The following is a 26909-nucleotide window of genomic DNA, read 5'->3' as shown; positions in this document are numbered from 1 at the left end:
CAGCTAAAGAGGAATTTTTGCGATATCAGTGTTTTTTTCCGCCACATTATTTACTCTTAAGCAACGATTGATATTGTCATTTTTGTATTTATTTATTTCATCAAGCAGAGTTCGGTTACCTCAGACCGAACAAAATTTTTTTTTTAGGAAACACAATACTTTTTTATCAACTTAATGTAACTGCAGTCCATTCTTAATTGCTCTAAAGCAAATGGTCATTAGAACTGTGTGAACTGTGAACTTGCCAATATCCTTTTGAAGTATTTTTTTAGGAGAGAATTCGTTGTTAAAAGTTTAAAATAGCACTGCTTGCCGTAGAAGAATTTAAAAATTTACTGAATATAAAATGGCCGAATTTTCGGCGGCATCTCTAGTTTAAATTGGTACAAAGAGTGATAAGTTGTTTGATACAAATTGCGAGCGTTTGCGAGCAAGAAAATTTTTTTGAAGAAATAAATTTGAACCACTCTTAGGCTTTACACAAAAAATTAGTTCGTGCAATTTTTAATTTTCTAATTTAAAACAATTTGATAATAGAAAAAAAATATAACGAAATGTTTGATATAGGTAGGTACTTCACTCTGTGAATAAAAGGATACAAAAATGGGTAACAAGCAACTGAAGATATCTCCGACAGTAGAAAAGATGTCGGAAAGATTTAAATCAGAGATCAGAAATAAATCTCAACCTTTTGAAAGGTTCCTTAATAACTCGTATTTGTCGTCATTTTCAATAAGGGTCATAAAATAACCTTTATTTTAAAAAATGAAAAATTTCGGTCAAGGTCTGAGAGAAACCTTTATTTTGTATTTTTTTATGTTTCGGTCAACCAGTGAGATTTATCGGTGAGAGAAAAAAATAAATCTCATCTGCAAATGTATCAATTCCAAGAGACATGGGAGTGGTGCCATATGAAAGCTTATATTCTCAGCTACACGATAGTGGTATAATCCGGTTTTTGGATTCAAAATTCCGAGAAAATCGCCTTTGAAAGTTGGGGTAACATTTTTTTTTTCGAAAAATCCCCGAATCTTTGAACGCTCCTGGAAGCTAAACCGCTTGAGAGCAATTTTTGGGAGTGATGCCAAATGATAGCTTGTGTCATGGGCCTACGCTACGCTTCGCACATTGTCAGATTTTTAAAAAATCATCTTCCATGTTAAACCGCCACATCATGCCTATTTTTTTCAGAATCGGGCTTTACTTGTTTTTGTCCTTTAAGTTCTCCCGGCTTGAGAACGCGTGCACCTACAGGAGTTGTACCCAAATGTAGGTTAGAGTCCCCGCTACCTTTTGGCATCAAAAACATTTTTTTCATTTTTTTCAAAATTCCGAGATATAGCCGTTTGAAAATGGGCGGGCGAAAACGCTTCTGGAAGCTGAACGCTTTGACCTAGATATTAGAACATCGGTCTCCTGAAATATTCGAAATTGCATTGGTTGTGCTTGTCGTCCCAGCGACTCAAATCACAGTGGAAATGGAAAACACATTTTCGTCTTTAGATTTTACTTTAAACGAAAAGAGATATTATCTTCGGTCTAAAGAACTTTGAGAGTCTATTTAGTTCATACATTATTTAATACATAAACTTAGAAAAAACATCCTTTTCATATTTATTTTTGCAATATAAAGACATTCTTGACATATTCGACATTTTCCTTTGAACTGACCATTTTTGATTTATTTTCAGCAAAAACGGTTAAAGGTTGACCTTTTCCATTTATTTTTTTGTAAAAATCTCAACCATTGAGACATATTTAAAAAAATAAAAAATAAATCTCAACCGATAACCTTTATTTTTGATTTTTTTTAAATAAATCTCAAACCTTAACCGAAACTATTTAAAGTAATGTGGTAACTCTCAGAGAGAAACCGATTGAAAATAAAGGTTGACTGTTATTTCTGGTCTCTGATTTAAATAGATTTAACGGTAATATTTCAAAAACGAGATGTGATCGAATATTTCTGTCTTTGGATTCGAGTTAAACCCCATATCATTTGCAGTTATTGAACAGATAAGGAATATCGTTGATGAAAATAAGAAACAATAGTGGCCCTAAATGGCTACCTTGCGGAACGCCAGAAGTAACATTCACAGAATCTGAAAGAATATTGTTGATTTTAACACGTTGTGTTCTACCTGGTAGGGTAAGATTCAAATAGTTTTTCAATTTTAATAGCAATATTGAATGATTTACGCGATCAAAAGCCTTTGAAAAATCCGCAATAACTACGTCAATTTGAAAGCCACGTTCAAGGGAGCTAACTAAATAGTTATTAAAGATTACAATGCTGGTAGTAGTAGATCTCCTTTTTACGAAGCCATTCTGGAGTGGAGAAATAACTTCATTCAAAAGAAATACTAATTTATTATAAACGATTTTTTAGAAAAGTTCCAGGAATTTTACAGATCGGGCCATATTTACATATATTTCATTCTTACAACCTGATTTAAAAACTGGATGAATGTAGGATGTTTTTCAAGCATCCAAGAAAATACCTTCATGAAGGGAACGGTTAAAAATAACTGAGAGTGGACAAGCCAGAGCCTTTGAACAATTTTTTAACACTATTGGAACAATGCCATCGGCTCCAGGATGTTTATCATCGTTCAACATTCTCAATTCATCTTCAACTACCTTAGAAGATATTTGTAATTCACTAATGCCTAATAAGTTTAATTTAGAATCGGAGTTCCGATACAGAGATTGTACACTAAACGGAAAAAGTTTGCCTACTAATTACACAATTTAAAGGGGTCACTAGATGATTCACCTTCGAAATGAGCTATGTTTCTTCTTTTCATTTATGAATTTCCAAAAACATTTACTATTTTTTTTTTATTAATCTCCATATTTAAAACATTTGTCTATATAGGCTATTGATTATGTAGTTTAGAAAGGAACTAAGACGTTCACGGGTTTTTATTGTAGGAATCGTTGAATGGGTTATAAAAGAAGATAAAACCGCGGAGTGCTATTAAATGAGAGGGTGTAAACTGAAGATAGGGGTGCAAAAGCCCCCATTTTAGTTTTTTCAATGTACCTCGTAAACCAAGCAAAATTTTGATATATTACATATAAAACTTTTTTTAGAGAATTAAATTTCCTATTGGAATAATGTTTTTTAAAAATTGAAAAAAAAAAAAAATTTCCATACCACAATAGTCGAAACAATCATAAAAAAAATATCAAAAAAATCGATTTTTGAGTTTTTTTGTGTTTTTAGTTGTACATTTTTTTTGGGTTGAGATAGACATAAACATTGCTCCAAAGAAAAAAAGAAGATTAAATTTCCTTCAAAATGCTGTGCTCACTAAATTTTTTCATTGAAAATTAAACGAAATAATCTATCTTTTTTTCGCATTTTTAGTTTTACTGAAGTAAAACAGAAACATTTGAGGGGAAAGTATGATAACTTAAGCACCAGGAACTGATAATGAGATTTTGTAGAGGGGTTAAATACAATCATTGTTTACTATGGAAGGGGGGGGGGGGGGTCAATGTCCCCCCGTTTTGGCGGGAGGGGCAATTTTCTAAAAAAAATACTTAAAATAAAAAAAATTATTAAAAAACAACGGCAACACTTACAGTTTTGATTGATACTTTTTTCAAAAGCTAGAATTATAAACTTAATATTAATTTCATTTTGAAGGAAATTTAATCTTCTTTTTTTTTTGGAGCAATGTTTATGTCTATCTCAACCCAAAAAAATGTACAACTAAAAAAACAAAAAAACTCAAAAAATCGATTTTTTTGATATCTTTTTTATGATTGTTTCAACTATTGTGGTATGGAATTTTTTTTTTTTTCAATTTTTAAAAAAAAAATTTTTCCAATAGGAAATTTAAATTCTTTAAATAAAGTTTTATATGTAATATATCAAAATTTTGCTTGGTTTACGAGGTACATTGAAAAAAACCAAAATGGGGGCTTTTGCACCCCTATCTTCAGTTTCCACCCTCTCATTTAATAGCACTCCGCGGTTTTATCTTCTTTTATAACCCATTCAACGATTCCTGCAATAAAAACCCGTTAACGTATTAGTTCCTTATTACCCTGTTTATTTCGACATAATCAATAGCCTAATAAGGTTATTTTTTAAAACAATCAAATTCCTTTTGTAATCGATGATATTTGTTATAGAAAACTAAATCATTAATCGAGTTTCTAAATAGTTTAAAGCTTTGTTTTTGTTGTTGTTAATATAAATTAATTTTTTTTTAACCATTTAGGTTTTGATTCATAATTTTTTGAGATGTTAGGTGTAAATAAATCAATTGCCTCTTTTAAAGAATTAGTAAGAAATTTATATGCAATATTAATTTCGCAGTTGTTTAAGACAGATGGCTGACAATAAGATATAATTAAATATGATATTTCATTAAATTTAAATAATTTTTAAAATTATAAGAAAGGGTATTATTTTACAGTTTTAAATGTTTATAAAAAGAAAATTTTAGAGAAAAACAAACATGATTATCAGAATTACTCAAAGGGAGTAGGATTAGGCTATGAATACCCACATGAACTACCAAAGATAGGTACAGGACACCAATTTTATCTGGCAAAGAGAACATCGCTACTTGTTAACTATTTGTTGACATGAGTCATAGTCAATTCAAAAGAAAATTCATTTAAACTTCTACTTCATTAAATTTTTTGTTTGCTTATATTTTTATTTGCAGCTTTAAAATCAGACAAGCTACAACACAATGCTTCTAGCAGTTCATCCTCACGTAAAATCCACCATGATTCAAGTCAATTTAATTCAGACCAATCTAGTGATAGTCAAGCTCTCAAAGAGGCTCTCAATAAAATCAAACTTTTGGAATTTGATTACAAAGCACTGCACGACAAACGCCTGCAAGATGTAAGTTTGATGATGGACACTCGTGGAACCAGAAATTCCCTGTGGCCTCCATCACAATATTCCGTATGAAATTAATATTAACCATGTAACTTTTTTGTTTGTCAATTTTTTTGTTTCTATTTAAAGTTAAAGACACTCCAAACTGCCCATGAACGTGAACTCAGCTCCTGCCATGAAACAGTTCGCATACTCCAACAACGTCTAACCGAACGTGATGAAGCTTATGCCATGCAGAAAAGGCGAAAAGTACCAGTTGATTATTATGCCCTCAAGGCTAAGGTAAGTAAGACGTCATCAGGTCATTGTGTTTTGTATATAATTTCGATTTTCATTGCTATAACAATATTTTTTGTTTATACATAAAATGTCTTTACTAACATTTTACTCTTATTTTATTTTTGGAATTTTAAATCTCAACACACATTAAAACGCAACTGAATAAAAACATTAAAAAATCCAATTTAAACAAAAAAAAAAATCATCACACACACAAATGCCAACTGCACTCATACACCACCTACATAATAATCAAATCACACATTAAATGCATAATTTAATTCAGATTGTCAATAAGCAATTAAAATTCTTTACTAAATCACGATATTTTAAATCCTTAAACATAAAATACATTAAAAATGTTTATGTTAATCCAAAGAAATTTTTTGAATAGGTGATTCTAATTTTGTAGTAAAAAAAAACGTTAGATAATTTGAATTTTTTTAGATAAAGTAGTTTGCGAATTAGAATCACCCTCTGTTACTTAGTAAATTGTTCATATATTTATTAGATTTAATTTCTAAACAGCATGGGTATTTAAAATGTATTTGGGTATTTAAAAATTAAGATTAACTTATATGAAGAAAATTGTATCCATTAAGCTATTTATTGTAATTTCCTAGTATTAGTTTGTTTAGTTCTGAAATAAAGATTTTATTTCCTTTTATCTTTTCAATTTTTTTTTAACTATTGTTGTCTAGGATTATGTTTCTTATGTTGCCCTTTAAAATATTCGCAATTTAATACAAAAACGCTGAAACTATTTATTCAGTAATGTAGTCTTTTCTTGTTAGCACCATGTATTTTAGATTCAATTTATTATACGGTTTTAATTTATCTTTAATTTTATATTTGCTCAAACTTAAAAACCTTCAAAATTGGAATGTCAGTAACGACATCGGTAAAAGAATGGTAATTGGAATGTACTTTATTGGCCGTCCAATTCTACTTAAGTTTAAATTTCAAAAGTTTTTTGTCGTTGTTCTTGCAAAGCATACTTAGTATTCGGACTGTATCGTGAGTAACAAATGACTAATTTAAACAAAAGAACCAGCATATGAAAGCTGAATAAATAAGAAAGAAACACTAGAATAACTCTTTTGGGTAACTTCAAATATTTAAGTGCAATGAATGAAAACATTTTTAAGAAAATCGATTTTTTATAGAAATTTTTTTTTACTGAATGAAAAATTCAAAATCGTTCGAATGCTCGTAGTTTAAAAATTTTTTTTTGTGTAGTATAGCAAACTTTGGCAAAAATACAATCGACTTTTTTTTTAAATCTATGGTTATTAAGATATGACCACTTTGTAACGATTAAAAATTTCGATTCTTTTTGTTGTTTTTCGAGTTTTTGTCTATAACTTGAAAAGCAAGACGAATTTAAAAATTTTTATTAAAGAACTTTTTGTCATTAATTGAATTTCCCATTGAAATGGATTTTTTTAAAAATTTTTAAAATTAAAATATTTCAAAAAACTTAATAAAAACAATAAAAAAAAAGAAAAGTAACAAAAAGAATCGAAATTTTTTATCGTTTCAAAAATGGTCATATATTTAAGGATTTTGAAAAAAGTTTTCTGTTGTCTTTGCCAGAAAGTAGTTACGATTCACAGAAAAGTAAAATGCTTCGAATCATGTACAAGAACATTGTTTATCTTAAAGGTCAGTTACAGCGACCAGCAAAACGAATGAATTTGATTATGTTTGGTTGATAGTCGTTTACACCGAACAAAATTTATATCACAAACCATCAACAACATCTCCGTCCTCTTTCCTAGTTTAAATACCTAGGAATAAGTTTTACGTTTAAAATTTGTGTGGGTGGAACAAGGAACATTTGAACATTTGTTTGAAATGTCAACCATCTGGCACTAAGTATGAATTTACAACAGGAATATTCCTGTAATTAGTATTTGTTACTTAAAAATAATTGTTTAAAGAAATTCTTATCCAAAAATTATTTTTTGAGTCTTGTAGATGACATATATTCCTGCCGAAGATATGTAAGTATTCAAACCAGTCTAGCGCCCTTTTAAAACATTTTTTCAATTGTTACTGATCCTAGAATAAAACCGATTGAGATTATTTTTTACGATATTTAAAAGGATTTAATTTTGTGAAACATGGTTTTTGCGGAATTCGCTTTGGTTTTCAAAATATTAATAAAATACCAAAAAAGGGAATCTCCTTCCCCTCCCTACTGCCTCATGGTCACGACTCTGGTTTTGTGACTTTTTGTATGTTTCACCCAGAGGTCACCCGTACCACTTAAAATAATAAACCAAAGGACCCCGCACATTTTGCAAAATATACTTCGAATCTGGTTTCAGCGACCCAAAAAACATAAAATTAACATAGTTGCACTCCCAGATATAAAAGGTTTGAGATATCCATCAGAAAAAAAAACCGTTACCTTAAAAACTGTCAATTTTTCGACTTTCTGCCCATATCGGCTTTTGATCAGGAGCTTCAAGAGAACAACATACTTAAATTTCAGACAATTTCACCGAGAGCCACTTCCCATTCAAAATGTGCAGGGTCCTTTGTTCCGTTTATTTTTCTTCATTGACTGAACTATGATAGTTGTATGGCTTGTGTATTTTACTATGCTATTTATTTAATTTTTTTTTTTTGTCAAGAGATGAGGAAAAGTTGTATTTTCAAAAGCAAGGAATTAGGTTTCAATCTGTTTTATTTAAATAAACCTCAATTGCATTTTAAATATCCATGAAAACATAAATATTCAAAAACTCATAAAACTTATAAAAAAATAAACTGCATGCTGTTAAAAAAAAATTCATTACATTTATAGTACTTGTTTATGTTTATCTCAATATTTTTTTTTTATATCTATATGTATATTTACTAGCTGAAAAAGTTTAATGTTAAAACAACAAAAAAAAAAAATTGTAAAAACTTTAGGTTTCATCTTTAGAACGCCGACACTCGGAGCGTGAAGAGCGTTTACACATGTTAGTTGAAGCTTTAAGCAAAGGACGTTTAAATGGTGCCCTTGAGGACTTAATAAGTGATAATAATAATTAAAAAAAAACAATAATTTATATAATTTTTTTTTCTTCTTTTTTCACAATTTTATATAGTTATAATAATTTATTTTACATTTTAAAAATATTAAAAAAAAATATATTGAAATTAAAATTAAAAAAAAAACCTTTGTTTGAGAAAATGCTTAAAAATTTTCTTTAAAAAAATTATAAATTTAATTATAGTAAACATTACTTAAGTGTAACAAGGTTCACTCAAAAGTAATGATTTGCTGGCGCGTGGTTGTCAACTACTTTAAATAAAAAAATGTGTTATAAAAAAATTAAATTCAAAAAATATAAAATAAATATAATATCAATGGAAATTGTGTCCGTCCGACACTTACACTTAATTAAAAAATAAAAAAAAAAATTAAGATGTGAACTCAAAGAACAAACCAAAAAATTATGTCGATAATAAAAAATGAAGAACAAAACGTTTCCTTCCAGACTTTAAAATTAAAAAAAAAAAACAAATATTTAAATAATAAAGTTTAAAAAAAATTAATACAGGTAAACAAACGCAGCCAAACAAAAATAAAAAAGTGTTTTGTAGCTCAAATTTAAATTTATATTAGCTTGAGGGGAAGCAGAGTTTATTTAAAATAATTAAAAATTAAAAAGTATTAAAAATATTATTGTAATGTTCTTGTTTGCTTCTCCTCGTAGAGCATTTGAGTGTGTCTAGAGTGTCGTACATAGAAATAAGACTTAGTTTTTGCAGTCAGCTTCGGAAAAGCCATTCAAAATAAGTATTAACAACATCAATGAAATTCAAAATAATAAAAAAAAAAAAAACACTAGAACTAAGATCTAATCTGCATTGAAAAAAAAAACTTTAAGGCTAGTTGTTTTTGTTTTGTTCCCAAAAAATACTGCAATACTGCCTTATCTGCACAAAAGTTTAACATTTGCAGACAAAAAAAAAAAAAATCAAAGAGAATTGAATTAGAAAACAAACAAAAACTAAATAATTGAAAAGGTATTTCCGGGCAGGGCTTATTATTAAAATATAGTGTATTTATTCGTCCACAGGATGTGACAACCGAAGACGTGTAGGATTTTTAAACTTTTTTGTTTACTTGGACCGTTTTTTGTTTCTTTTAAGTTTGAATTTTTGTTTAATTATGACTTTTAAGTCAATATGGTTTTAATTTTTAACACATCCAATATTTTTGCGCAATTATCTCCTCGAGATTCAGGACTATGCACTATTGCCTTCAAAGGATTTGAACTATTTTTCGAATCAGTTCTGCAAACTACATTACGTTTCCCCGCCAAGACAATTTTCAGTTACCAGGTTGGAACCTTTTTCAACATTTGCTTTAATTACTTACCGAGATTGCACGACATTCAATGGGAATATAATGAATATTGAAAAATTAAAAAAAAATGTTCCACATACGCCACAGTGTCCCTTTACAAAATATTTTTTTTTTTTGGTAAAATACTATGCTAAAATTTCTGCTTAAATAACATTGAAACGTAGTTATTGCAAATCCAAAAAATTAAGCTTTATTATTTATTTTTAGCTTTTTATTTAAATATTAATCTTGCTAAGCATTTATTTTTATAAAAATTGGGAATAAAAAGTAAGACTGAAAATGCTTCCCTACACGTCTATTTGGCTTGTCCATCCTATATAAAGTAGTAGTTATTTGACTCTTAAGTATTATAATGTTTTAAGTGTAGCTTATAAACTCTTATGATGATATAGTTATCATTATTAGTTTTAAATTTATTATACTATATATTTATGTTTGCACTTTTCTTTAAGAAAAATAAAAATAAAAGAATTTGTTGGTTATAAGTGTGTTGCACGTTTTTTTTTTCTTATTAATATTTTTTTAATTTCTTTACTATGTAAACAGAAAAAAAAAAAAAAACAAAATCAGTTACGTTTTATGTATACCTACCAAAAAAGTATTTGTATTATTTTTTATTGAAATTAAATTAATTTATTATAATATTAAGTAATAATTATTGTAACATTGAAATAATATGAAAGGACTTTTGAAATACAAGATTAAAACAAATATGTAATGTGTTTTATTATACTTATGTAACTTTTTAAATTCAAGGGTTAACCCAATTAAAAAGGTTTTTAATTTAGAGACGGGTCAGATCGAAAATGGAAACTTCTAAACAAATAAAAAAGCAGATCCGTGACTCTATTTGTTTTTTCAACATAAAATTAGTTCTAAAATTCAAACATGATCTCAACGTACCCCATTCTGCTTTCGGATCTTCCAATTATAATAATTACATAAAAACTTCAAATAGGTTTTTTTTAAAATTTTTTTGAAAGAAACAATAAAACATGGATTTTTCAAATACAATAATAAATTTATATGCAAAACTGATCCCATAAGCTTCTGATACATGCGAAATGCATCATTTTATTTTTGAATTGATGTCCGTGAATTGACAAAAACGCGAAATTCGTCAAGAATTATAATTCAGTTGCTTACTTAATTAATCATTTGCTTATAACAAAAAATAAATAACCAAACCTTCAAACTTTTAACTTTTTGGCTGATTAAATCTTCATCTTATTACATCTGCCTCCGATAAAAAAAAGCCAAAATAAAGTTCGCTGTTCAACTCTTTTGTTTGAACAAAGTTTTGCGGGACAGCTAGCACTCTTCTATACATACACATAAAAAAAAACTTAAGGGAGCAGTATCTGGAAAAACACCAGTCGTTATATTTGAAAGTGGTATATAAATATATGTAAGTCCATGCGAAGATAACATTCAAACTAACCATAACTAAATAGTTTCTCTTTACTAAACCAATGTATTGTAGTTAATCTATTTTCATAATTGAACAAAAAATCCGTTAAATTGTTGTTTTTGGTTGAATAAATTGATACATTTTAAAACAATGCAAAAATTTCAAATATAACGACTCATAAGTATATCCTACTTAGAGCTGTAACAACACTTTATTGTTGTTAGTACCGCCTTTGCCTATTATTTTTATATTTTATTTTTATATAAGTTTGAAATCAATGACGCCTTTGACTATAATTTTAATTTTTATAATTATTTATTTTTACCGACTTCCAAAAAGGAGGAGGTATTCAATTCGTCTGTATTTTTTTTTTTTTTGTTTTTTTTTTTTATGTTTGTTACCGCATAACTTTGGACTGAGTGAACCAATTTTGATAATTCTTTTTGTATTGGAAAGCTGGTGGCTGCAGTGTGGCCCCATTTCAATTTCACTTTTAGCCATAGGAACTATTTTAAAAACCATAAACCCAGTTTTGATCCATGGAAGTCGGTTTTGTTTTTTTGCTAAAAATGATTATTATTTTCTAAAATTCAAAGCCTCCTATAGTGGAGTAATTAAAGCTCAAAAATTGGCAATATTAGGGAACCCGGCCGAACAGCTTAGATTTTGATGATCTTTTTTTTCAAACGTCGGTAATTAAAAATACTTTAAAGTCTACAGATTAAAAATTGCCGGTGTTGCCGTTTTGATTTTTTAAATTTAATTGAAGATTTTTGTTAACAAAAACAATTTTTTTTCAAAATTTTTTCTTAAATTTCATAAATTAATTGATGCCAAAAGATTGTCTAAAAAATTCAAGGAAAAAAAATATATGGGAGTGAGGGACAATCTTCCATAGTTCAAGCGATAGATGCAATTTTCTTATTAATTGACTTCAAAAAAAAATCGTCAAAATCAGAGCTGTTCGGCCGGGTTCCCTAATAATTTGCTTTAGTTACCCTACTACTAATTAATTAATATTTTTTTGATTGTTTTCTGGCTATAAAAGGAGAGCCGAAACTAGAATTAAATCACTTTCGACTTGACCAGGAAAGAGTCAAGATATTACAGATGTAACACTTACCGCTTTTTATCTTTGGCTACTTTTCTGAGAGTATTATTGTAGTTATACTTCCTCTTCTGTAATAACTGCGGAACACCAACCGCATAATAGCAAAGAGAAGGAACACTACAGTAATACCATTCAATAGAAGTAGTTCCAGTATTGTTGTTAACTTCGATTGTTCAATAAAATACATTTTTGTTAAAATTATCCTGTGGTGTCAGAGTTTTATTTCGGAAAGACCCCACGACATCTCAACCGACGAAAGCATCCTGCTACAGAGCCAATTTTTCAATAGCCAAATAAATCCCAGTTCAGGCTTATTCCTAAGAACATGAGTTTTTTTTTATATTGACATTTATTCTTCTGATAGTCTAACTGACGGCTTTTTCCGCCTCAGCACCACTGTACAAAAAAATCCAACTTTTCTTAAGTTATAAATCGAAGGGCGGGTACCTCTTTCCAAACCTATTTGTGCTCGAAACTTCAATTGACGACGACCGTGAACTTTATCTGGTTTGAATATTGTGTCTGAGACATTAGTGAAATGGGACAAACCAATTACTTTCTGACCGACTCATATTTGATTAGCTGAAACTTTTTGTACGTGCTTTATATATAAGAAAAAAAAGTAATACGTTTTCAAGGATTTTTTCATATCACCAAATTCTCAAATTTTGAATACTTTCCAACAATTTCCAGCCAAATCAAAAATTTGTCGGTCAGAAAGTGTTCGGTATGTAAAAGAATGTACCAAATATGAAATAAAATAACTGAAGAAAAAAAATTGGTGGGAAAAAAATCACATTGTTATTTTATTTTATGGAATTGAGGACGAGTTTCAGGCAACATAAAGTTAAAAAAATGTTTTTTTCTTTCAATGACAAAAATAGTGGAAAAATTTAACGATTATATCTGACAGATATCAACCGTCGTCGGCATTTTTATCGAATGAACACCACCGAAACTCTAATTGATGCAATAACTTGTGCTAATTAATGCTGTTTTTTTAGTGTTCTTAATTTTCGTATCGCAGTTTGGCTATACCACGTAAGTTTATTTCTGATTATAATTGAATTAAGTTTCTTTTTATAGAATTTAAGTTTATAATCTCGCCAAAAACTATGTTACTTAAAGTTTGAGAATTTGGATGTCATCTTCTCACAATATATAAAAACATCATTTTTTGATATACATAACTTATAATAAATAAATACATTGAGAGGTTTTTATTTATTTTGTTTATGAAAATCTATTGTTATTACAAGTTTAACTATTTTACAAACGTAGGTATTTTTAATTATTGTTATTCACATTTCAGCTAGTAGGGAAGTCAATTTACAACGTAAAATTATTTTCTTTCAAGTTTCAACATTTATCTGGTTGTTTATGCATTTTTTTTTTTTTTTTTTGATTATTACTTCTTCATACTTCTGTAAAAAAATATTATTAATTTAAGTTTTTAAAATTAATACATAAATTGAACTTACTTTTGTACGTGTAGGCTAATACTTTCTCTTCGGCAATGAAAAAAAATGATATTAAAAAAAATTTAACACATTGCAAACAATAAACAAAGGAAAAAAAATAATGAATTACATTGCAAACAATATTTATAAAATAAATAAAAAAGACGATACTTCAACGACTTTTTCAAAGAATTTTCAGTAGGAAATGAAAATGTAGGCAAGTTTTATCCTTCTTTTATATCCTTTTAGAAAAGCACTTCAGATCCTACAATGGGATTTAAATTGAATTTCATACTCAATAGTCTGGATTTAATTTCCTTATCGCACATGTGCACTGTTTCACAGTTTAAAGCAAATTCTTTACTTCCAGGATTCTTTTCAAGAGCAACCCACACTTGTAATTTATGTAATTTATTATCAATTACTGATATAAAAAAATGTATAAAAGTGTATTTTTGTTTTCACTTTTATGATAATGTACACTCCTGGGTCGCACGTTCTTGTTCTTATGCATCCAACATAACATTATTCAAAACTCTTTGAGAATAAGTAATTGAATTTAAAAATATACATATGTACTTGTACATAGCTCATGCATACAATAATAATGGAAATATATAAGGCCACTTTTAAAAAATATGAAATATCATAGATATCGAAAATCAAAACAGTAAATACAAATCCCTACGAGAAAATGGATGTTTTTCTTTATAGAAGAAATTTGTTAGTGTTTTTTTTTTTATCTCAAATATTTTTTTATTAAAAGCTGGGTTCCTTTAGGGGCTTTTATCTACTGCTTAGCATTTAAAGCTGCTGCTTTGAACTTCTTACATGTACATGAAAGCAAATTTAATTACTAGATAATTGTCTCCAAGGGAACGCAGCTACAATTTGCAGGCACTAAGGGGATAAACTATTGGTGAGGCCCAGTACAAAATATTTTTTCGCCCCTTCCCCATTTTGTTGAATAGTACAAAGCCTTGTAATCTTCAAGCAAGGTGTGTATTTTTTATAGAATATTTCTATCTTGAGATTCGAGTTCAGAACACTAAAATCTTTCGAAAAAATATGCTGTTTGTTTTAGCTGTACCTAATAAAAAAATAACGGGATGATATTAACGAAGATATTTGATTGGATGAGTCATCAGCATTTCAGGCCAAGATTTAAGTACAAATTTTACTGGGGGCCTATTACATAATACGAAACGAACGGCAAAACAACGATAGCCACGACAAACGATAGTCGCGACAAAGAGCGACTATATAAAACGATAACGCATAAAAGAAATTGTACTAGATGAAACAGGAAAAAAAATCCTTTTTCAAACGCAACTAACTTCACTCCTATTTGTGACTGTCAAAATTGGCTCAATAAACAAACAAAAAAAAGTAAATTAAATTTCTAATCTTTGCCAAAAATGTGTTTTCAGAGTGTATTTGTAGATTTTCCACAAGTGGACATCAATAAGAAAATACCTAATATAATTGTACTTGTGTTTAAAAGAACATACTAGTTTTTCAAGCCATCCACTTGCATTGAGAGTGTCTGCGAAAATGTTCCAAGGTATTTTGGATTTAGCCTTGGCTTGGGCTTGGGTGTTTGGCAAGGTCGGGATTGTTTTCCATACATTTGATAAGAAAATCCATTTATTGGCGGCCTATTTAATGTATAAAATATTTGATTATTTTCATTCTTCATTTCCAAATATAATGTATTCAGATTTTTTTTCCGAACAGGAATATCACTGGCAGACACGAAATATTTTTTAAACGACGAATAAAAAATGTATTTATTTACATCTTCTCTTCCAATTAGTTTTTTATTTTAAATATTTCAAGAGGAATATCACTAGTATACACAAAATATTTTCCACAACAAAACCAAAACGAAAGCCAAACAACAGCAAAATGTCAGTCGTATTGAAAAACGAGTATCGTTCAGCCTTAAACGATTATCGTTTTACGCAGTCGCGTGTCATCGTTTTTATACGATAATCGTTTTACAGAGTCGCTTTTCAACGATAACGAGCCGATTTAAACGATAATCGTTTTACGTAATAGGCCCCCTGATTAGTATGTTTGAAGTCTTAGAATCAAATATGGAAACTGTTATCATTGAAAAAAAAAAAGGAATGGACCAGTAATTTTAGGTGTAATCTGCGGAAAAATTCCTACTGGGCTGAATTTTGGTAAACATCTTTATTACGGCGTTGTAATGAAGATCGACATTGATATCGTGCCGGCTTAAAAAGTTATAAGGGTCAAAAGGTCATGAAAAGTTTTTCCCAAATATCTCGTGACCTATTGGTCGGAGGTCATCAGAGGCCATATAAAAATTGTTTGTTGTGATATTATCTACAACATTTGCCCGTAACATTTTTCTGTAAAATTTACCGTTTTGGGAGTATAGCGCAGAGAAGATGACTAGATTGCATTCGTATACGAAAAAATACATATTTTTGATTTATTTTGTTCAATTTTTGAGGTTTTTATCGTAGTAGCTTGCATTTTTTTGGTCTTATTAACTTATCTTATTACATAAATACGGATTTAATAAAAAAGTAAAAATGTACTCATTTCGATGAAAAATAATATGCAAAAGGGGAAACCATGTTTTTTTTGAAAATTTTGCAAATAATAATATTTCAAATTCGAAATTGGTAAGAATAATTTGATAAGAGAACATTCCTAATAACTGGTGATAGATTTTAATAGTTTTGTGTATTGTTTTCCAGAAGAATACGGTGAGTATGCTTTCTATGAGACTTGGGCCAAAAAGTTCCCGGATTGGCAGGAAAGGGGAAGGAAATTTAACACGGTTTTATTTTTCCCTTACAATATATTTCTCTCTTAAGCCTAATGCATTTTTAACATACCCTACAAAACATTTTTTTTTGCCAAAAAAGCAAAAAATTCCAGGCTTCACCGGTTATTTTTGGTTTATAAAACAGTCGTCACAAAAGGCCTCTTGAGAATTGAAATAATCCCGTGACCACGAAGTTCGAAAGTTCTTCGAAACGTCCGTCGGGGCGAAGAAATAAATTAAATAAATATTTCTTATAAATAAAGTTTTTGCTACCTTTGACATTTTATAACGCGCCTAACAAACATAAAGGAACGGCGGATACTTCTAGCTTCACCAGCTTAAATGCTATGTAGCTTCATTTTGAATTGAATGTGGCGCCCTCTAGATGTAAAAGTCAGAATTCACAATATTTTTCTAGCCAAAGCTAAGGTTCACCCTTATGTACAATTCTTTAGGGTTATTCAGAGAAGTATTGAAGGTGCCAGTTGAATGTATCTACGTCCTTGATAACATGTCCCATTATAACAAAAAAAAGACTTATAGACATAGCTCAGAAAAAAAGAACAAATTTCAACATTATTCTCACAGATTTGATCATTATTGGTTTCGCAACAGACAATACTATGACGTCAAAGAAATCATTCAACTAGCTTTTAAAATCAATGGACAACAAGAATTCCAGACGATACATCTGGTTATAACCAGCATGAATGAATTTCATTCATAGTTCTTTTCGGAAGCTGCGTAGTAGACAAGGCTATAACGAGCACATAATTGAAAATAAATAGAAAAAAAGGTCCTTCTTGAAATAAACTCTAGTAATGAAAGAATTGCGTGCACATATGCGATAAGAAAATTGAATCAATCAAACAGCCTTTGCAAAATGCAGCGGAGTGTAAAATTCATACCAAAGGACTGTTTTGGTTGGTATAAAAGTGGTACTTGCCACAACAGGAAGCACAGTTCATCTCTACTTGCAGAGAAGAATATTCCTAAGAAAACACTTCAACAATATCCAATACTGAGTATAAAGTTACAAAAATTTTAAATAAACAAAATATATTGGTAAAAAAGTCAATTTTCAAAATCAAAATGGTTGTTGGCTCCTTGCAAATGAAAACTGTTGTGGTGCTTTTGTTCGTTAGGACAAGTGTTGGTTTGCTACAACGGTGTGAAGAAAACTTTTATGAACGAGAAGAAAACTACTTGATAGAAAGAGGACCGCCTTTGATTTCGAAACTTGGTAAAAATCGTTTGGCTGAACGCTGGGAAAACAATTGGCGACTTACTGGAAGAGAAGACGTGACACATGACCGCTTATTGAGGGCGGAATGGCATTCGGAACCAAGAACTATTTCAGTTTCACGGGCCACAGTTGACGAAACTGGATCTGAACCTTTGGATTTACGAACTGAGTGTGCACTTAGTCGAAAACGAGTTGAGCGGGAAGATTTAAGGCAAACTATTTCCCGAGATGAACGTGCATTAAACCGAGAACGAGGTGAAGATTCAAGGCAAGCTATTTCTCGTGAAGGCCGACGAGATGAGCGTGCTTTGAACCGAGAACGAGTTGACCGAGAAGATTCAAGACAAGCTATCTCCCGAGAAGACCGACGAGATGAGCGTGCTTTGAACCCAGAACGAGTTGACCGAGAAGATTCAAGACAAGCTATTTCCCGAGAAGAGCGACGAGATGAGCGTGCTTTGAACCGAGAACGAGTTGACCGAGAAGATTCAAGACAAGCTATTTCTCGAGAAGACCGACGAGATGAGCGTGCTTTGAACCGAGAACGAGTTGACCGGGAAGATTCAAGACAAGCTATTTCTCGAGAAGACCGACGAGATGAGCGTGCTTTGAACCGTGAACGAGTTGACCGAGAAGATTCAAGACAAGCTATCTCCCGAGAAGACCGACGAGATGAGCGTGCTTTGAACCGAGAACGAGTTGACCGAGAAGATTCAAGACAAGCTATTTCCCGAGAAGAGCGACGAGATGAGCGTGCTTTGAACCGAGAACGAGTTGACCGAGAAGATTCAAGACAAGCTATTTCCCGAGAAGACCGACGAGATGAGCGTGCTTTGAACCGAGAACGAGTTGACCGAGAAGATTCAAGACAAGCTATTTCCCGAGATGACCGACGAGATGAGCGTGCTTTGAATAGAGAACGAGTTGACCGAGAAGATTCAAGACAAGCTATTTCCCGAGAAGACCGACGAGATGAGCATGCTTTGAACCGAGAACGAGTTGACCGAGAAGATTCAAGACAAGCTATTTCCCGAGAAGACCGACGAGATGAGCGTGCTTTGAACCGAGAACGAGTTGACCGAGAAGATTCAAGACAAGCTATTTCCCGAGAAGACCGACGAGATGAGCGTGCTTTGAACCGAGAACGAGTTGACCGAGAAGATTCAAGACAAGCTATTTCCCGAGAAGACCGACGAGATGAGCGTGCTTTGAACCGAGAACGAGTTGACCGAGAAGATTCAAGACAAGCTATTTCCCGAGAAGACCGACGAGATGAGCGTGCTTTGAACCGAGAACGAGTTGACCGAGAAGATTCAAGACAAGCTATTTCTCGAGAAGACCGACGAGATGAGCGTGCTTTGAACCCAGAACGAGTTGACCGGGAAGATTCAAGACAAGCTATTTCTCGAGAAGACCGACGAGATGAGCGTGCTTTGAACCGAGAACGAGTTGACCGAGAAGATTCAAGACAAGCTATCTCCCGAGAAGACCGACGAGATGAGCGTGCTTTGAACCGAGAACGAGTTGACCGAGAAGATTCAAGACAAGCTATTTCCCGAGAAGACCGACGAGATGAGCGTGCTTTGAACCGAGAACGAGTTGACCGAAAAGATTCAAGACAAGCTATTTCCCGAGATGACCGACGAGATGAGCGTGCTTTGAATAGAGAACGAGTTAACCGAGAAGATTCAAGACAAGCTATTTCCCGAGAAGACCGACGAGATGAGCATGCTTTGAACCGAGAACGAGTTGACCGAGAAGATTCAAGACAAGCTATTTCCCGAGAAGACCGACGAGATGAGCGTGCTTTGAACCGAGAACGAGTTGACCGAGAAGATTCAAGACAAGCTATTTCCCGAGAAGACCGACGAGATGAGCGTGCTTTGAACCGAGAACGAGTTGACCGAGAAGATTCAAGACAAGCTATTTCCCGAGAAGACCGACGAGATGAGCGTGCTTTGAACCGAGAACGAGTTGACCGAGAAGATTCAAGACAAGCTATTTCCCGAGAAGACCGACGAGATGAGCGTGCTTTGAACCGAGAACGAGTTGACCGAGAAGATTCAAGACAAGCTATTTCCCGAGAAGGCCGACGAGATGAGCGTGCACTGAACCGAGAACGAGTTGACCGAGAAGATTCTAGGCAAGCTATTTCCCGTGAAAACCGAAAAGACCGACGAGATGAACGTGCACTTAACCGAGAACGAGTTGACCGAGAAGATTCAAGACAAGCTATTTCCCGAGAAGACCGACGAGATGAGCGTGCTTTGAACCGAGAACGAGTTGACCGAGAAGATTCAAGACAAGCTATTTCCCGTGAAGACCGACGAGATGAGCGTGCTTTGAACCGAGAACGAGTTGACCGAGAAGATTCAAGACAAGCTATCTCCCGAGAAGACCGACGAGATGAGCGTGCTTGAACCCAGAACGAGTTGACCGGGAAGATTCAAGACAAGCTATTTCTCGAGAAGACCGACGAGATGAGCGTGCTTTGAACCGAGAACGAGTTGACCGAGAAGATTCAAGACAAGCTATCTCCCGAGAAGACCGACGAGATGAGCGTGCTTTGAACCGAGAAGGAGTTGACCGAGAAGATTCAAGACAAGCTATTTCCCGAGAAGACCGACGAGATGAGCGTGCTTTGAACCGAGAACGAGTTGACCGAGAAGATTCAAGACAAGCTATTTCCCGAGAAGGCCGACGAGATGAGCGTGCACTGAACCGAGAACGAGTTGACCGAGAAGATTCTAGGCAAGCTATTTCCCGTGAAAACCGAGAAGACCGACGAGATGAACGTGCACTTAACCGAGAACGAGTTGACCGAGAAGATTCAAGACAAGCTATCTCCCGAGAAGACCGACGAGATGAGCGTGCTTTGAACCGAGAACGAGTTTACCGAGAAGATTCAAGACAAGCTATTTCCCGAGAAGACAGACGAGATGAGCGTGCACTGAACCGAGAACGAGTTGACCGTGCTTTGAACCGAGAAGATTCAAGGCAAGCTATTTCCCGTGAAAACCGAGAAGACCGACGAGATGAGCGTGCTTTGAACCGAGAACGAGTTGACCGAGAAGATTCAAGACCAGCTATTTCCCGAGAAGACCGACGAGATGAGCGTGCTTTGAACCGAGAACGAGTTGACCGAGAAGATTCAAGACAAGCTATCTCCCGAGAAGACCGACGAGATGAGCGTGCTTTGAACCGAGAACGAGTTGACCGAGAATATTTAAGGCAAGCTATTTCCCGTGAAAACCGAGAAGACCGACGAGATGAACGTGCACTTAACCGAGAACGAGTTGACCGAGAAGATTCAAGACAAGCTATCTCCCGAGAAGACCGACGAGATGAGCGTGCTTTGAACCGAGAACGAGTTGACCGAGAAGATTCAAGACAAGCTATTTCCCGAGAAGACCGACGAGATGAGCGTGCTTTGAACCGAGAACGAGTTGACCGAGAAGATTCAAGACAAGCTATTTCCCGAGAAGACCGACGAGATGAGCGTGCTTTGAACCGAGAACGAGTTGACCGGGAAGATTCAAGACAAGCTATTTCCCGAGAAGACCGACGAGATGAGCGTGCTTTGAACCGAGAACGAGTTGACCGAGAAGATTCAAGACAAGCTATTTCCCGAGAAGACCGACGAGATGAGCGTGCTTTGAACCGAGAACGAGTTGACCGAGAAGATTCAAGACAAGCTATTTCCCGAGAAGACCGACGAGATGAGCGTGCTTTGAACCGAGAACGAGTTGACCGAGAAGATTCAAGACAAGCTATTTCCCGAGAAGACCGACGAGATGAGCGTGCTTTGAACCGAGAACGAGTTGACCGAGAAAATTCAAGACAAGCTATTTCCCGAGAAGACCGACGAGATGAGCGTGCTTTGAACCGAGAACGAGTTGACCGAGAAGATTCAAGACAAGCTATCTCCCGAGATGACCGACGAGATGAGCGTGCTTTGAACCGAGAACGAGTTGACCGAGAAGATTCACGGCAAGCTATTTCCCGTGAAAACCGAGAAGACCGACGAGATGAACGTGCACTTTACCCAGAACTAGTTGACCGAGAAGATTCAAGGCAAACTATTTCCCACGATGACTATTATTATTTAAAAACTCAAAGCCTAGGAAATTCTATACCTATTTCTCAATACGCCAAAACAGTTCTAGTAACCCTAATTCAAGGAGGTCTTTTAGCACTTGTTGTTATGAAGACTTTAAATTTAGAAAATGCAAAATTTGGGTAAGCAATTAAAAGGAACAACTTTAAACACCATTTATACCTATAATATTTTCCATATTCTTTCAGAACTGATATTTTTTCAAAACCCGGGATTTGACTGGGAATATTGTGTCTTAAATGTGATCAAATTACTATACCAAGTACCTAACCTATCTAATACCTATACAAATTTATGTTTCATTTGTTTATTTAACTAAATTGTTTAAAACAAATAAAATTATTTAAATTATATAAATATTTAATTATAATTTAAAGTACATGCATACTATTGTTAATAAATACAAATATTATACAAAAGTTGTTTTATTAAAAATTAGTTTGGTGAAGTTTTTATTCCAAATACGATCACGATCTCTTAACATGAGTACAAAGATTCTTCACCATCCAGAAGAAGTTTTCTTTACTTTTTTCATTACTTCAATTACTGCTTGTTGAAACTCTATCACTTGATCGTCATCAAATTTGTCCAGTGTTGGAACTAAGCCTTGAAAAAATGATGTATGTCTGTTAAAGACTCCAGGATCTGTTTCTGTGGGCGATAATTTTGAAATACTCGTAAATAATTGTTCTTCATTGTTTTTTTGGCCTTTCATGTTTGCTGAAATAGAAGACACACATTATTATAAAATATTAATTCATGGAATAATAACTTATTTATTTAATATTTATTAAAGGAATTACATACAATCACATCACAGACATTTTGAACATTGTTTTCTTTGAATACAATACAATAATGGGTTTGTAAACTGTTAATGCCATAATGCAGTTTCTAAAATTCAGAATTTCAAAATTCAATTCTCCAAGAATAGTGTAATGTGAAATTGTATTAATTTTAAAAAGAGAGTTTTGCATCTCTTTTTCGTGCTTGGAGTGATACTGCTTCTATTATCAATTTATATTGGAATATTTTAAAATAATAACAATGGCTTACACTATTTATTGTCTGCAACTTGAAAAACCAACCAAATTTGAAAATTAGAATTGAGTAATTATTTCCTATGCTTTCTTTAAAAAAATAAAAAAATAAATATAGTCCTAAATATTATTATCTAGCTTCTCTATAAATTTAATGTATCTATTAAAATAAAAAAGATATAAATAATAAAATGCACGACTGGGTCGCACGTACTTGCTCTTGTAGTTCAAAGTATCTTTATCAAATATTTATTGGAAATTTAAGATTTTGTTTAATATGGAGAGAAAAAAAAATCAAAAAAAAAAAAAAAAAATCGAAAGTTAAAAAAATTAATTTAAAAAATTTTGTTTCAAAAACTTTTTTTTACATTTTACACTTCAAAATGATGTGTGTAAATTTGAGATAAAATTGACTTATGCTCTGATGAGATATATGAACTTAAAAAATATATCAATTTTTGAAAAACGGCAACGCCATATTTCCGTTCTCCGAATTTTTGGAGAAAGACTAAAAACGCAGTTTTGTTAGAATCAATAAGATTATTACGTACACCAAAATTAATCAAAATCGTTAGAGCCGTTTTCGAGAAAATTGCAATACCTCTAAAACGTTATATGGAGGATATGCTTTAAAAAGGAGATATTAAAAAATTAAAAAAATCGAGTCTAGGGAATTACATAAAAATCATCTGTACCAAGTTTCAACGAAATCCATCCATACGTTTAGGCCCTAGCTGGATGTACGGCACAAACCGACGCACGGACTCTTTTGATCATCATCGTAATGTTGGTTTTGATTAAAACCTCGAATTTTTTTTCTACACGAAACCAATACTTGCCCTATAGAGCAAGTAAAAAACAGTTGAAAACTGAAAACGGTAAAAAAAAAATTGGGACATCTAGTTTTTCGTCTTATTGAGACGATATTCGATATATTGAGAATCCTAAAAGTAAAAAACCACCCTGAAAAACTCCCAACTTTATAAAAAATCCGGATCAGGCGGACATTTTTTTAATATCTTTTCACTGGCATCTTTTACATTGTAAGAAAAAAATCCCTTGTCTATAACTTTGTCCAAGGTCTTTTCATTTTTTGTTTTAGAAAATCGTTCATAACTTGGTTTTGAAATTGTATATAACTTTTTCATTGCCTATGCCATTCTTGTATTAAGTTTATGTGTCGATTAAAAAAATTCAACTTTCCAAAACTTATACCGTTAAAAAAATAATTTTTTTTACCATCTCTTTTTACCCCTTTTTAACCTATTTAATGATTGAATTTTTAAAAATCCTTTATAAGTATCCACACTAATGTTATAAACTTTCAAATTTAGTAGAATTTGATATTTTTAATTGCAATCTATACAACACTGTTAATGACCTCACACGTAACGGGAGAAAATGGCGTCACTTTTTTGTTGATTTAACGGGTGTTCATCGATTTATAAGACGTTATTAGGTACGTCAAAAACTTTGAAAAATCATATCTCAAAAACCTATCGATTAACATTTTTCTAGATATGATTTTCGAGTTTTTGGGGTTTAAATCGAAAAGTATAACGGCAATTAGTGTTCAAAAAGTTTTTATTTTGTTGGAAATTAGTGTGATCGGTTTTTTTTTTTAATTCTTACAAAAGATGTTATCACAAATCTTATAACACTTTTAGCCACATGAACCGTTCACCTCCTTGAAACATTTTTTGAAAGAATCCCGACTTTTGTTAAAGCTTAAAAATTTAAATATTATTTGAAATCTTAAAGTTTTGACCTTTAAAGCAAGTTTAAAGCTTTAAAGAAAAACCCTGCCTATATTCAAAGCTTTGTTCTCGTATCTCAAAAATTCACAAAAAACACAAACTTTAAACAATATACATACAAGAATATCTTATTAAAATCGAAATCACTTTCTACTCACAATTTTCATCGAATTGACAGTTGTAGAACCATTTAGCTGGAGTTTTTTCCCAAGTAGAAAAGCTAAACAATTTTATATTTATGGGATTTGTATCCAGATATTTCATTAGCGGTTCTGCATAACCGGGTATATTTACAATAACTTCACCAACTGAAAATAAAATAACACATAGTTAAATACAAACATTTTTAAATAAGTTTAAGCACTTTTACCATTTGTTTGAATTATTTCAACTAATACTGGATCAAACGTCGATAACATATTGGGAGACGATTTTTCATCGATTTCTAAACGATCAGCGGAACGGGTGTGAAACCTCGATAGAGAATTTCGATCAACACCAAGAGCTTTAAAGTAATATGAAAAATTAAATTTCCTTTAAAAATTGAGTCATGATTCAGAAAAACAGAAACTTCAATATAATATTACCAATTTCATAAACACGATCTTGGTTATTATTTTCTGTAAGCAATATGTCTGCATCCGACCATGCCATTACGTAGAATTGCAAATGTAATCGTTCGTTGTCTTTTTTCAAATTTGTTTTCATAGAACTAACCTCAAAGAAATCTTTGTAACCATATTCTCTTTCTAGTAACAAGTACACATCGCAAGAACTTTCCAATTTTGATTGACTTACATTGAATTTACTTGCACTACATAATTGACTGAGAATAGCAATAAATACTATAAATTGATAATAATTAAGGTTCATATTTATAACCGCGGTCTTTGGTAAAATGCGACTGATCTTGAATATGGCTAATTTCGAATTGGATTAAAATTAAATTTTGCAAGTTGACCTTTCTACGGATATGAAATTTGTTTTCGTCATCTATATATAGATTATCATGTTTCGAAAGTTGTTATCAATTTTTGAAGACAACCACATGATTCGGAAATTCCGAATGATCCAGTTTTCTTCTAAATTCGTTCAGGGGGTAAAGATACGATAACCCGCAAATGGTAAATAAATTTATTGGTTGAATTTCATCTTAATTATTTTTTTTTTTGCATTAGTGAGTAACTAAAGATTTAGGGGGTTCCCTAAGACCTTTGATTTTGATGATTTTTTTTTCAAACGTCGGTAATTAAAATTACTTTAACTTCTATATTATGTTAAATTTTTAAAATAAAAATTAAGTTTTTTTATGAACAATAACAATTTTTTTGTATAATTTGTTTTAAATTAAATAGTGCAAACATTTTGCATTGATTTTTTTTTTTTTTTCATTAAAGTTTTATTTTTATTTTTTCAAAAAGTCTTACAAATTTTTCTAATAAACAAAAAAAATTAATTTCCCATTTTTATGAAAATCTTAAATATTAAATAGTGGAGTAACTAAAGCAAATTATAAGGGATTAATAATTAAAAATACTATAAAGTCTATAGGTTAAAAACTGCAGATGTTTCTGTATTGTTTTTTTTAAATTATAGTTTTCTTTATTTTTTTAAAGAACTGCGCTAACTAGGTTCTACGATTTTTAATTTTTTCTCGATTTTACACACACACCTTAAATTTGTTAGGTCTACAACTTGATTTTTATTTTTTCTTCGAAACTAAAGCACCTGGTAGGTATGTATGATTTTCCTTTAAAACATATTTAAATAAACCTCACATTACTCCACCAAAAAACCCGCCCACTAATCTAAGTTTCTTTGAACCTAAACTAACTTTAAAGTGGGCGAACCTATTCTATTGACCGATTAAAATACGCCTTTTTTTAGAAACATTCCAAAACAATATACCTATAAATTTACCGTTAGAATAGTTTTTCAACTACTTCTTTCTGATTTATAGTTAGGAAAAATGACATGCTTTGAAACTGGATTCTCGAAAAAGTTTTTGAAAAGCTTTTTTTAAGGGAAAAAAGCTCTTCCTTGCCGTTTACAAAGTGAACCTATTCTATTGACCGGCAGTGTATATATCTTTGACCAGTGGTGTTCTTTTGACCTCTGGAGATATAGAGATAAATAGATTCAGATTCTTCAAATTCAAATGCTTTCAAAATGAGATATTCTCAAGTATGACGATACCTCAGTCCTCAGACACTGATATCTTGCATAACCTAACCATGAAAAAATAAAACAAATTTAGGTCCATTTTCTTCCATCGGAGTTGAACATAACTTGAGAATTTTTAATATAAAAATTCTCAAGTTTTGTTCAACTCCGAGTGAAGAAAATGGACCTTAAAATATCATATGGAAATTCTAACCACAACATATTTTTTTAATAAATTTACGATTGATAAAAACGTACACAAAAAAAATAAATATAA

General features: G+C 31.9%; 4 protein-coding genes across 6 annotated transcripts in view; 3 read left to right on the top strand and 1 right to left on the bottom strand.

Annotated features, from left to right (window-relative positions):
* Positions 1-8247, top strand: part of LOC129910059 (centrosomal protein of 162 kDa) — a 72998-nt gene extending 64751 nt beyond the window's left edge. The window contains exons 5-7 of one of the 3 annotated variants that reach the window (XM_055987303.1): positions 4689-4936; positions 5000-5152; positions 8075-8247. In XM_055987303.1, the coding sequence (XP_055843278.1) occupies positions 4689-4936; positions 5000-5152; positions 8075-8197 (524 nt within the window). In that variant the 3' untranslated portion in view covers positions 8198-8247. The remainder of the gene's footprint in view (positions 1-4688; positions 4937-4999; positions 5153-8074) is intronic. The other 2 variants (XM_055987304.1, XM_055987306.1) reach the window with 2 other exon arrangements.
* Positions 8248-17401: 9154 nt separating this feature from the next.
* On the top strand, positions 17402-19990 carry LOC129909558 (apical junction molecule-like). The gene has a single exon (XM_055986632.1). The coding sequence runs from the start codon at positions 17402-17404 to the stop codon at positions 19973-19975; it is 2574 nt and encodes an 857-aa protein (XP_055842607.1). The 3' UTR covers positions 19976-19990.
* A 45-nt stretch (positions 19991-20035) lies between these two features.
* LOC129909557 (apical junction molecule-like) lies at positions 20036-22059 on the top strand. The gene is made up of 3 exons (XM_055986631.1): positions 20036-20041; positions 20116-21794; positions 21861-22059. The coding sequence occupies exons 1-3, from the start codon at positions 20036-20038 to the stop codon at positions 21889-21891; spliced, it is 1716 nt and encodes a 571-aa protein (XP_055842606.1). The 3' UTR covers positions 21892-22059.
* Positions 22055-25384, bottom strand: LOC129910074 (uncharacterized). The gene is made up of 4 exons (XM_055987327.1): positions 25057-25384; positions 24840-24974; positions 24628-24777; positions 22055-22392 (listed from the first exon to the last, which is right to left on the bottom strand). Exons 1-4 carry the CDS (start codon positions 25340-25342, stop codon positions 22172-22174), a joined length of 792 nt encoding a protein of 263 aa, XP_055843302.1. The 5' UTR covers positions 25343-25384; the 3' UTR covers positions 22055-22171.
* Between the last annotated feature and the right edge of the window lie 1525 nt (positions 25385-26909).

This window comes from Episyrphus balteatus, chromosome 2 (genome assembly GCF_945859705.1).
Source record: "Episyrphus balteatus chromosome 2, idEpiBalt1.1, whole genome shotgun sequence".
Classification (NCBI taxonomy): Eukaryota; Metazoa; Arthropoda; class Insecta; order Diptera; family Syrphidae; genus Episyrphus; species Episyrphus balteatus.
Note: the sequence above shows the minus strand (reverse complement) of the source record. Positions and strands in the feature narration are given on the sequence as shown.

Bases quoted from the DNA above. Each gene is read 5' to 3' on its own strand.
- LOC129909558 (XM_055986632.1), top strand. From the start codon at position 17,402: ATGGTTGTTGGCTCCTTGCAAATGAAAACTGTTGTGGTGCTTTTGTTC.
- LOC129909557 (XM_055986631.1), top strand. The intron at 21,795-21,860 runs GTAAGCAATTAA...ATATTCTTTCAG, and splicing joins TTAGAAAATGCAAAATTTGG to AACTGATATTTTTTCAAAAC.
- LOC129910074 (XM_055987327.1), bottom strand. From the start codon at position 25,342: ATGAACCTTAATTATTATCAATTTATAGTATTTATTGCTATTCTCAGT. The intron at 24,975-25,056 runs GTAATATTATAT...ATTACTTTAAAG, and splicing joins AGATCGTGTTTATGAAATTG to CTCTTGGTGTTGATCGAAAT. The intron at 24,778-24,839 runs GTAAAAGTGCTT...TTTTATTTTCAG, and splicing joins TGAAATAATTCAAACAAATG to TTGGTGAAGTTATTGTAAAT.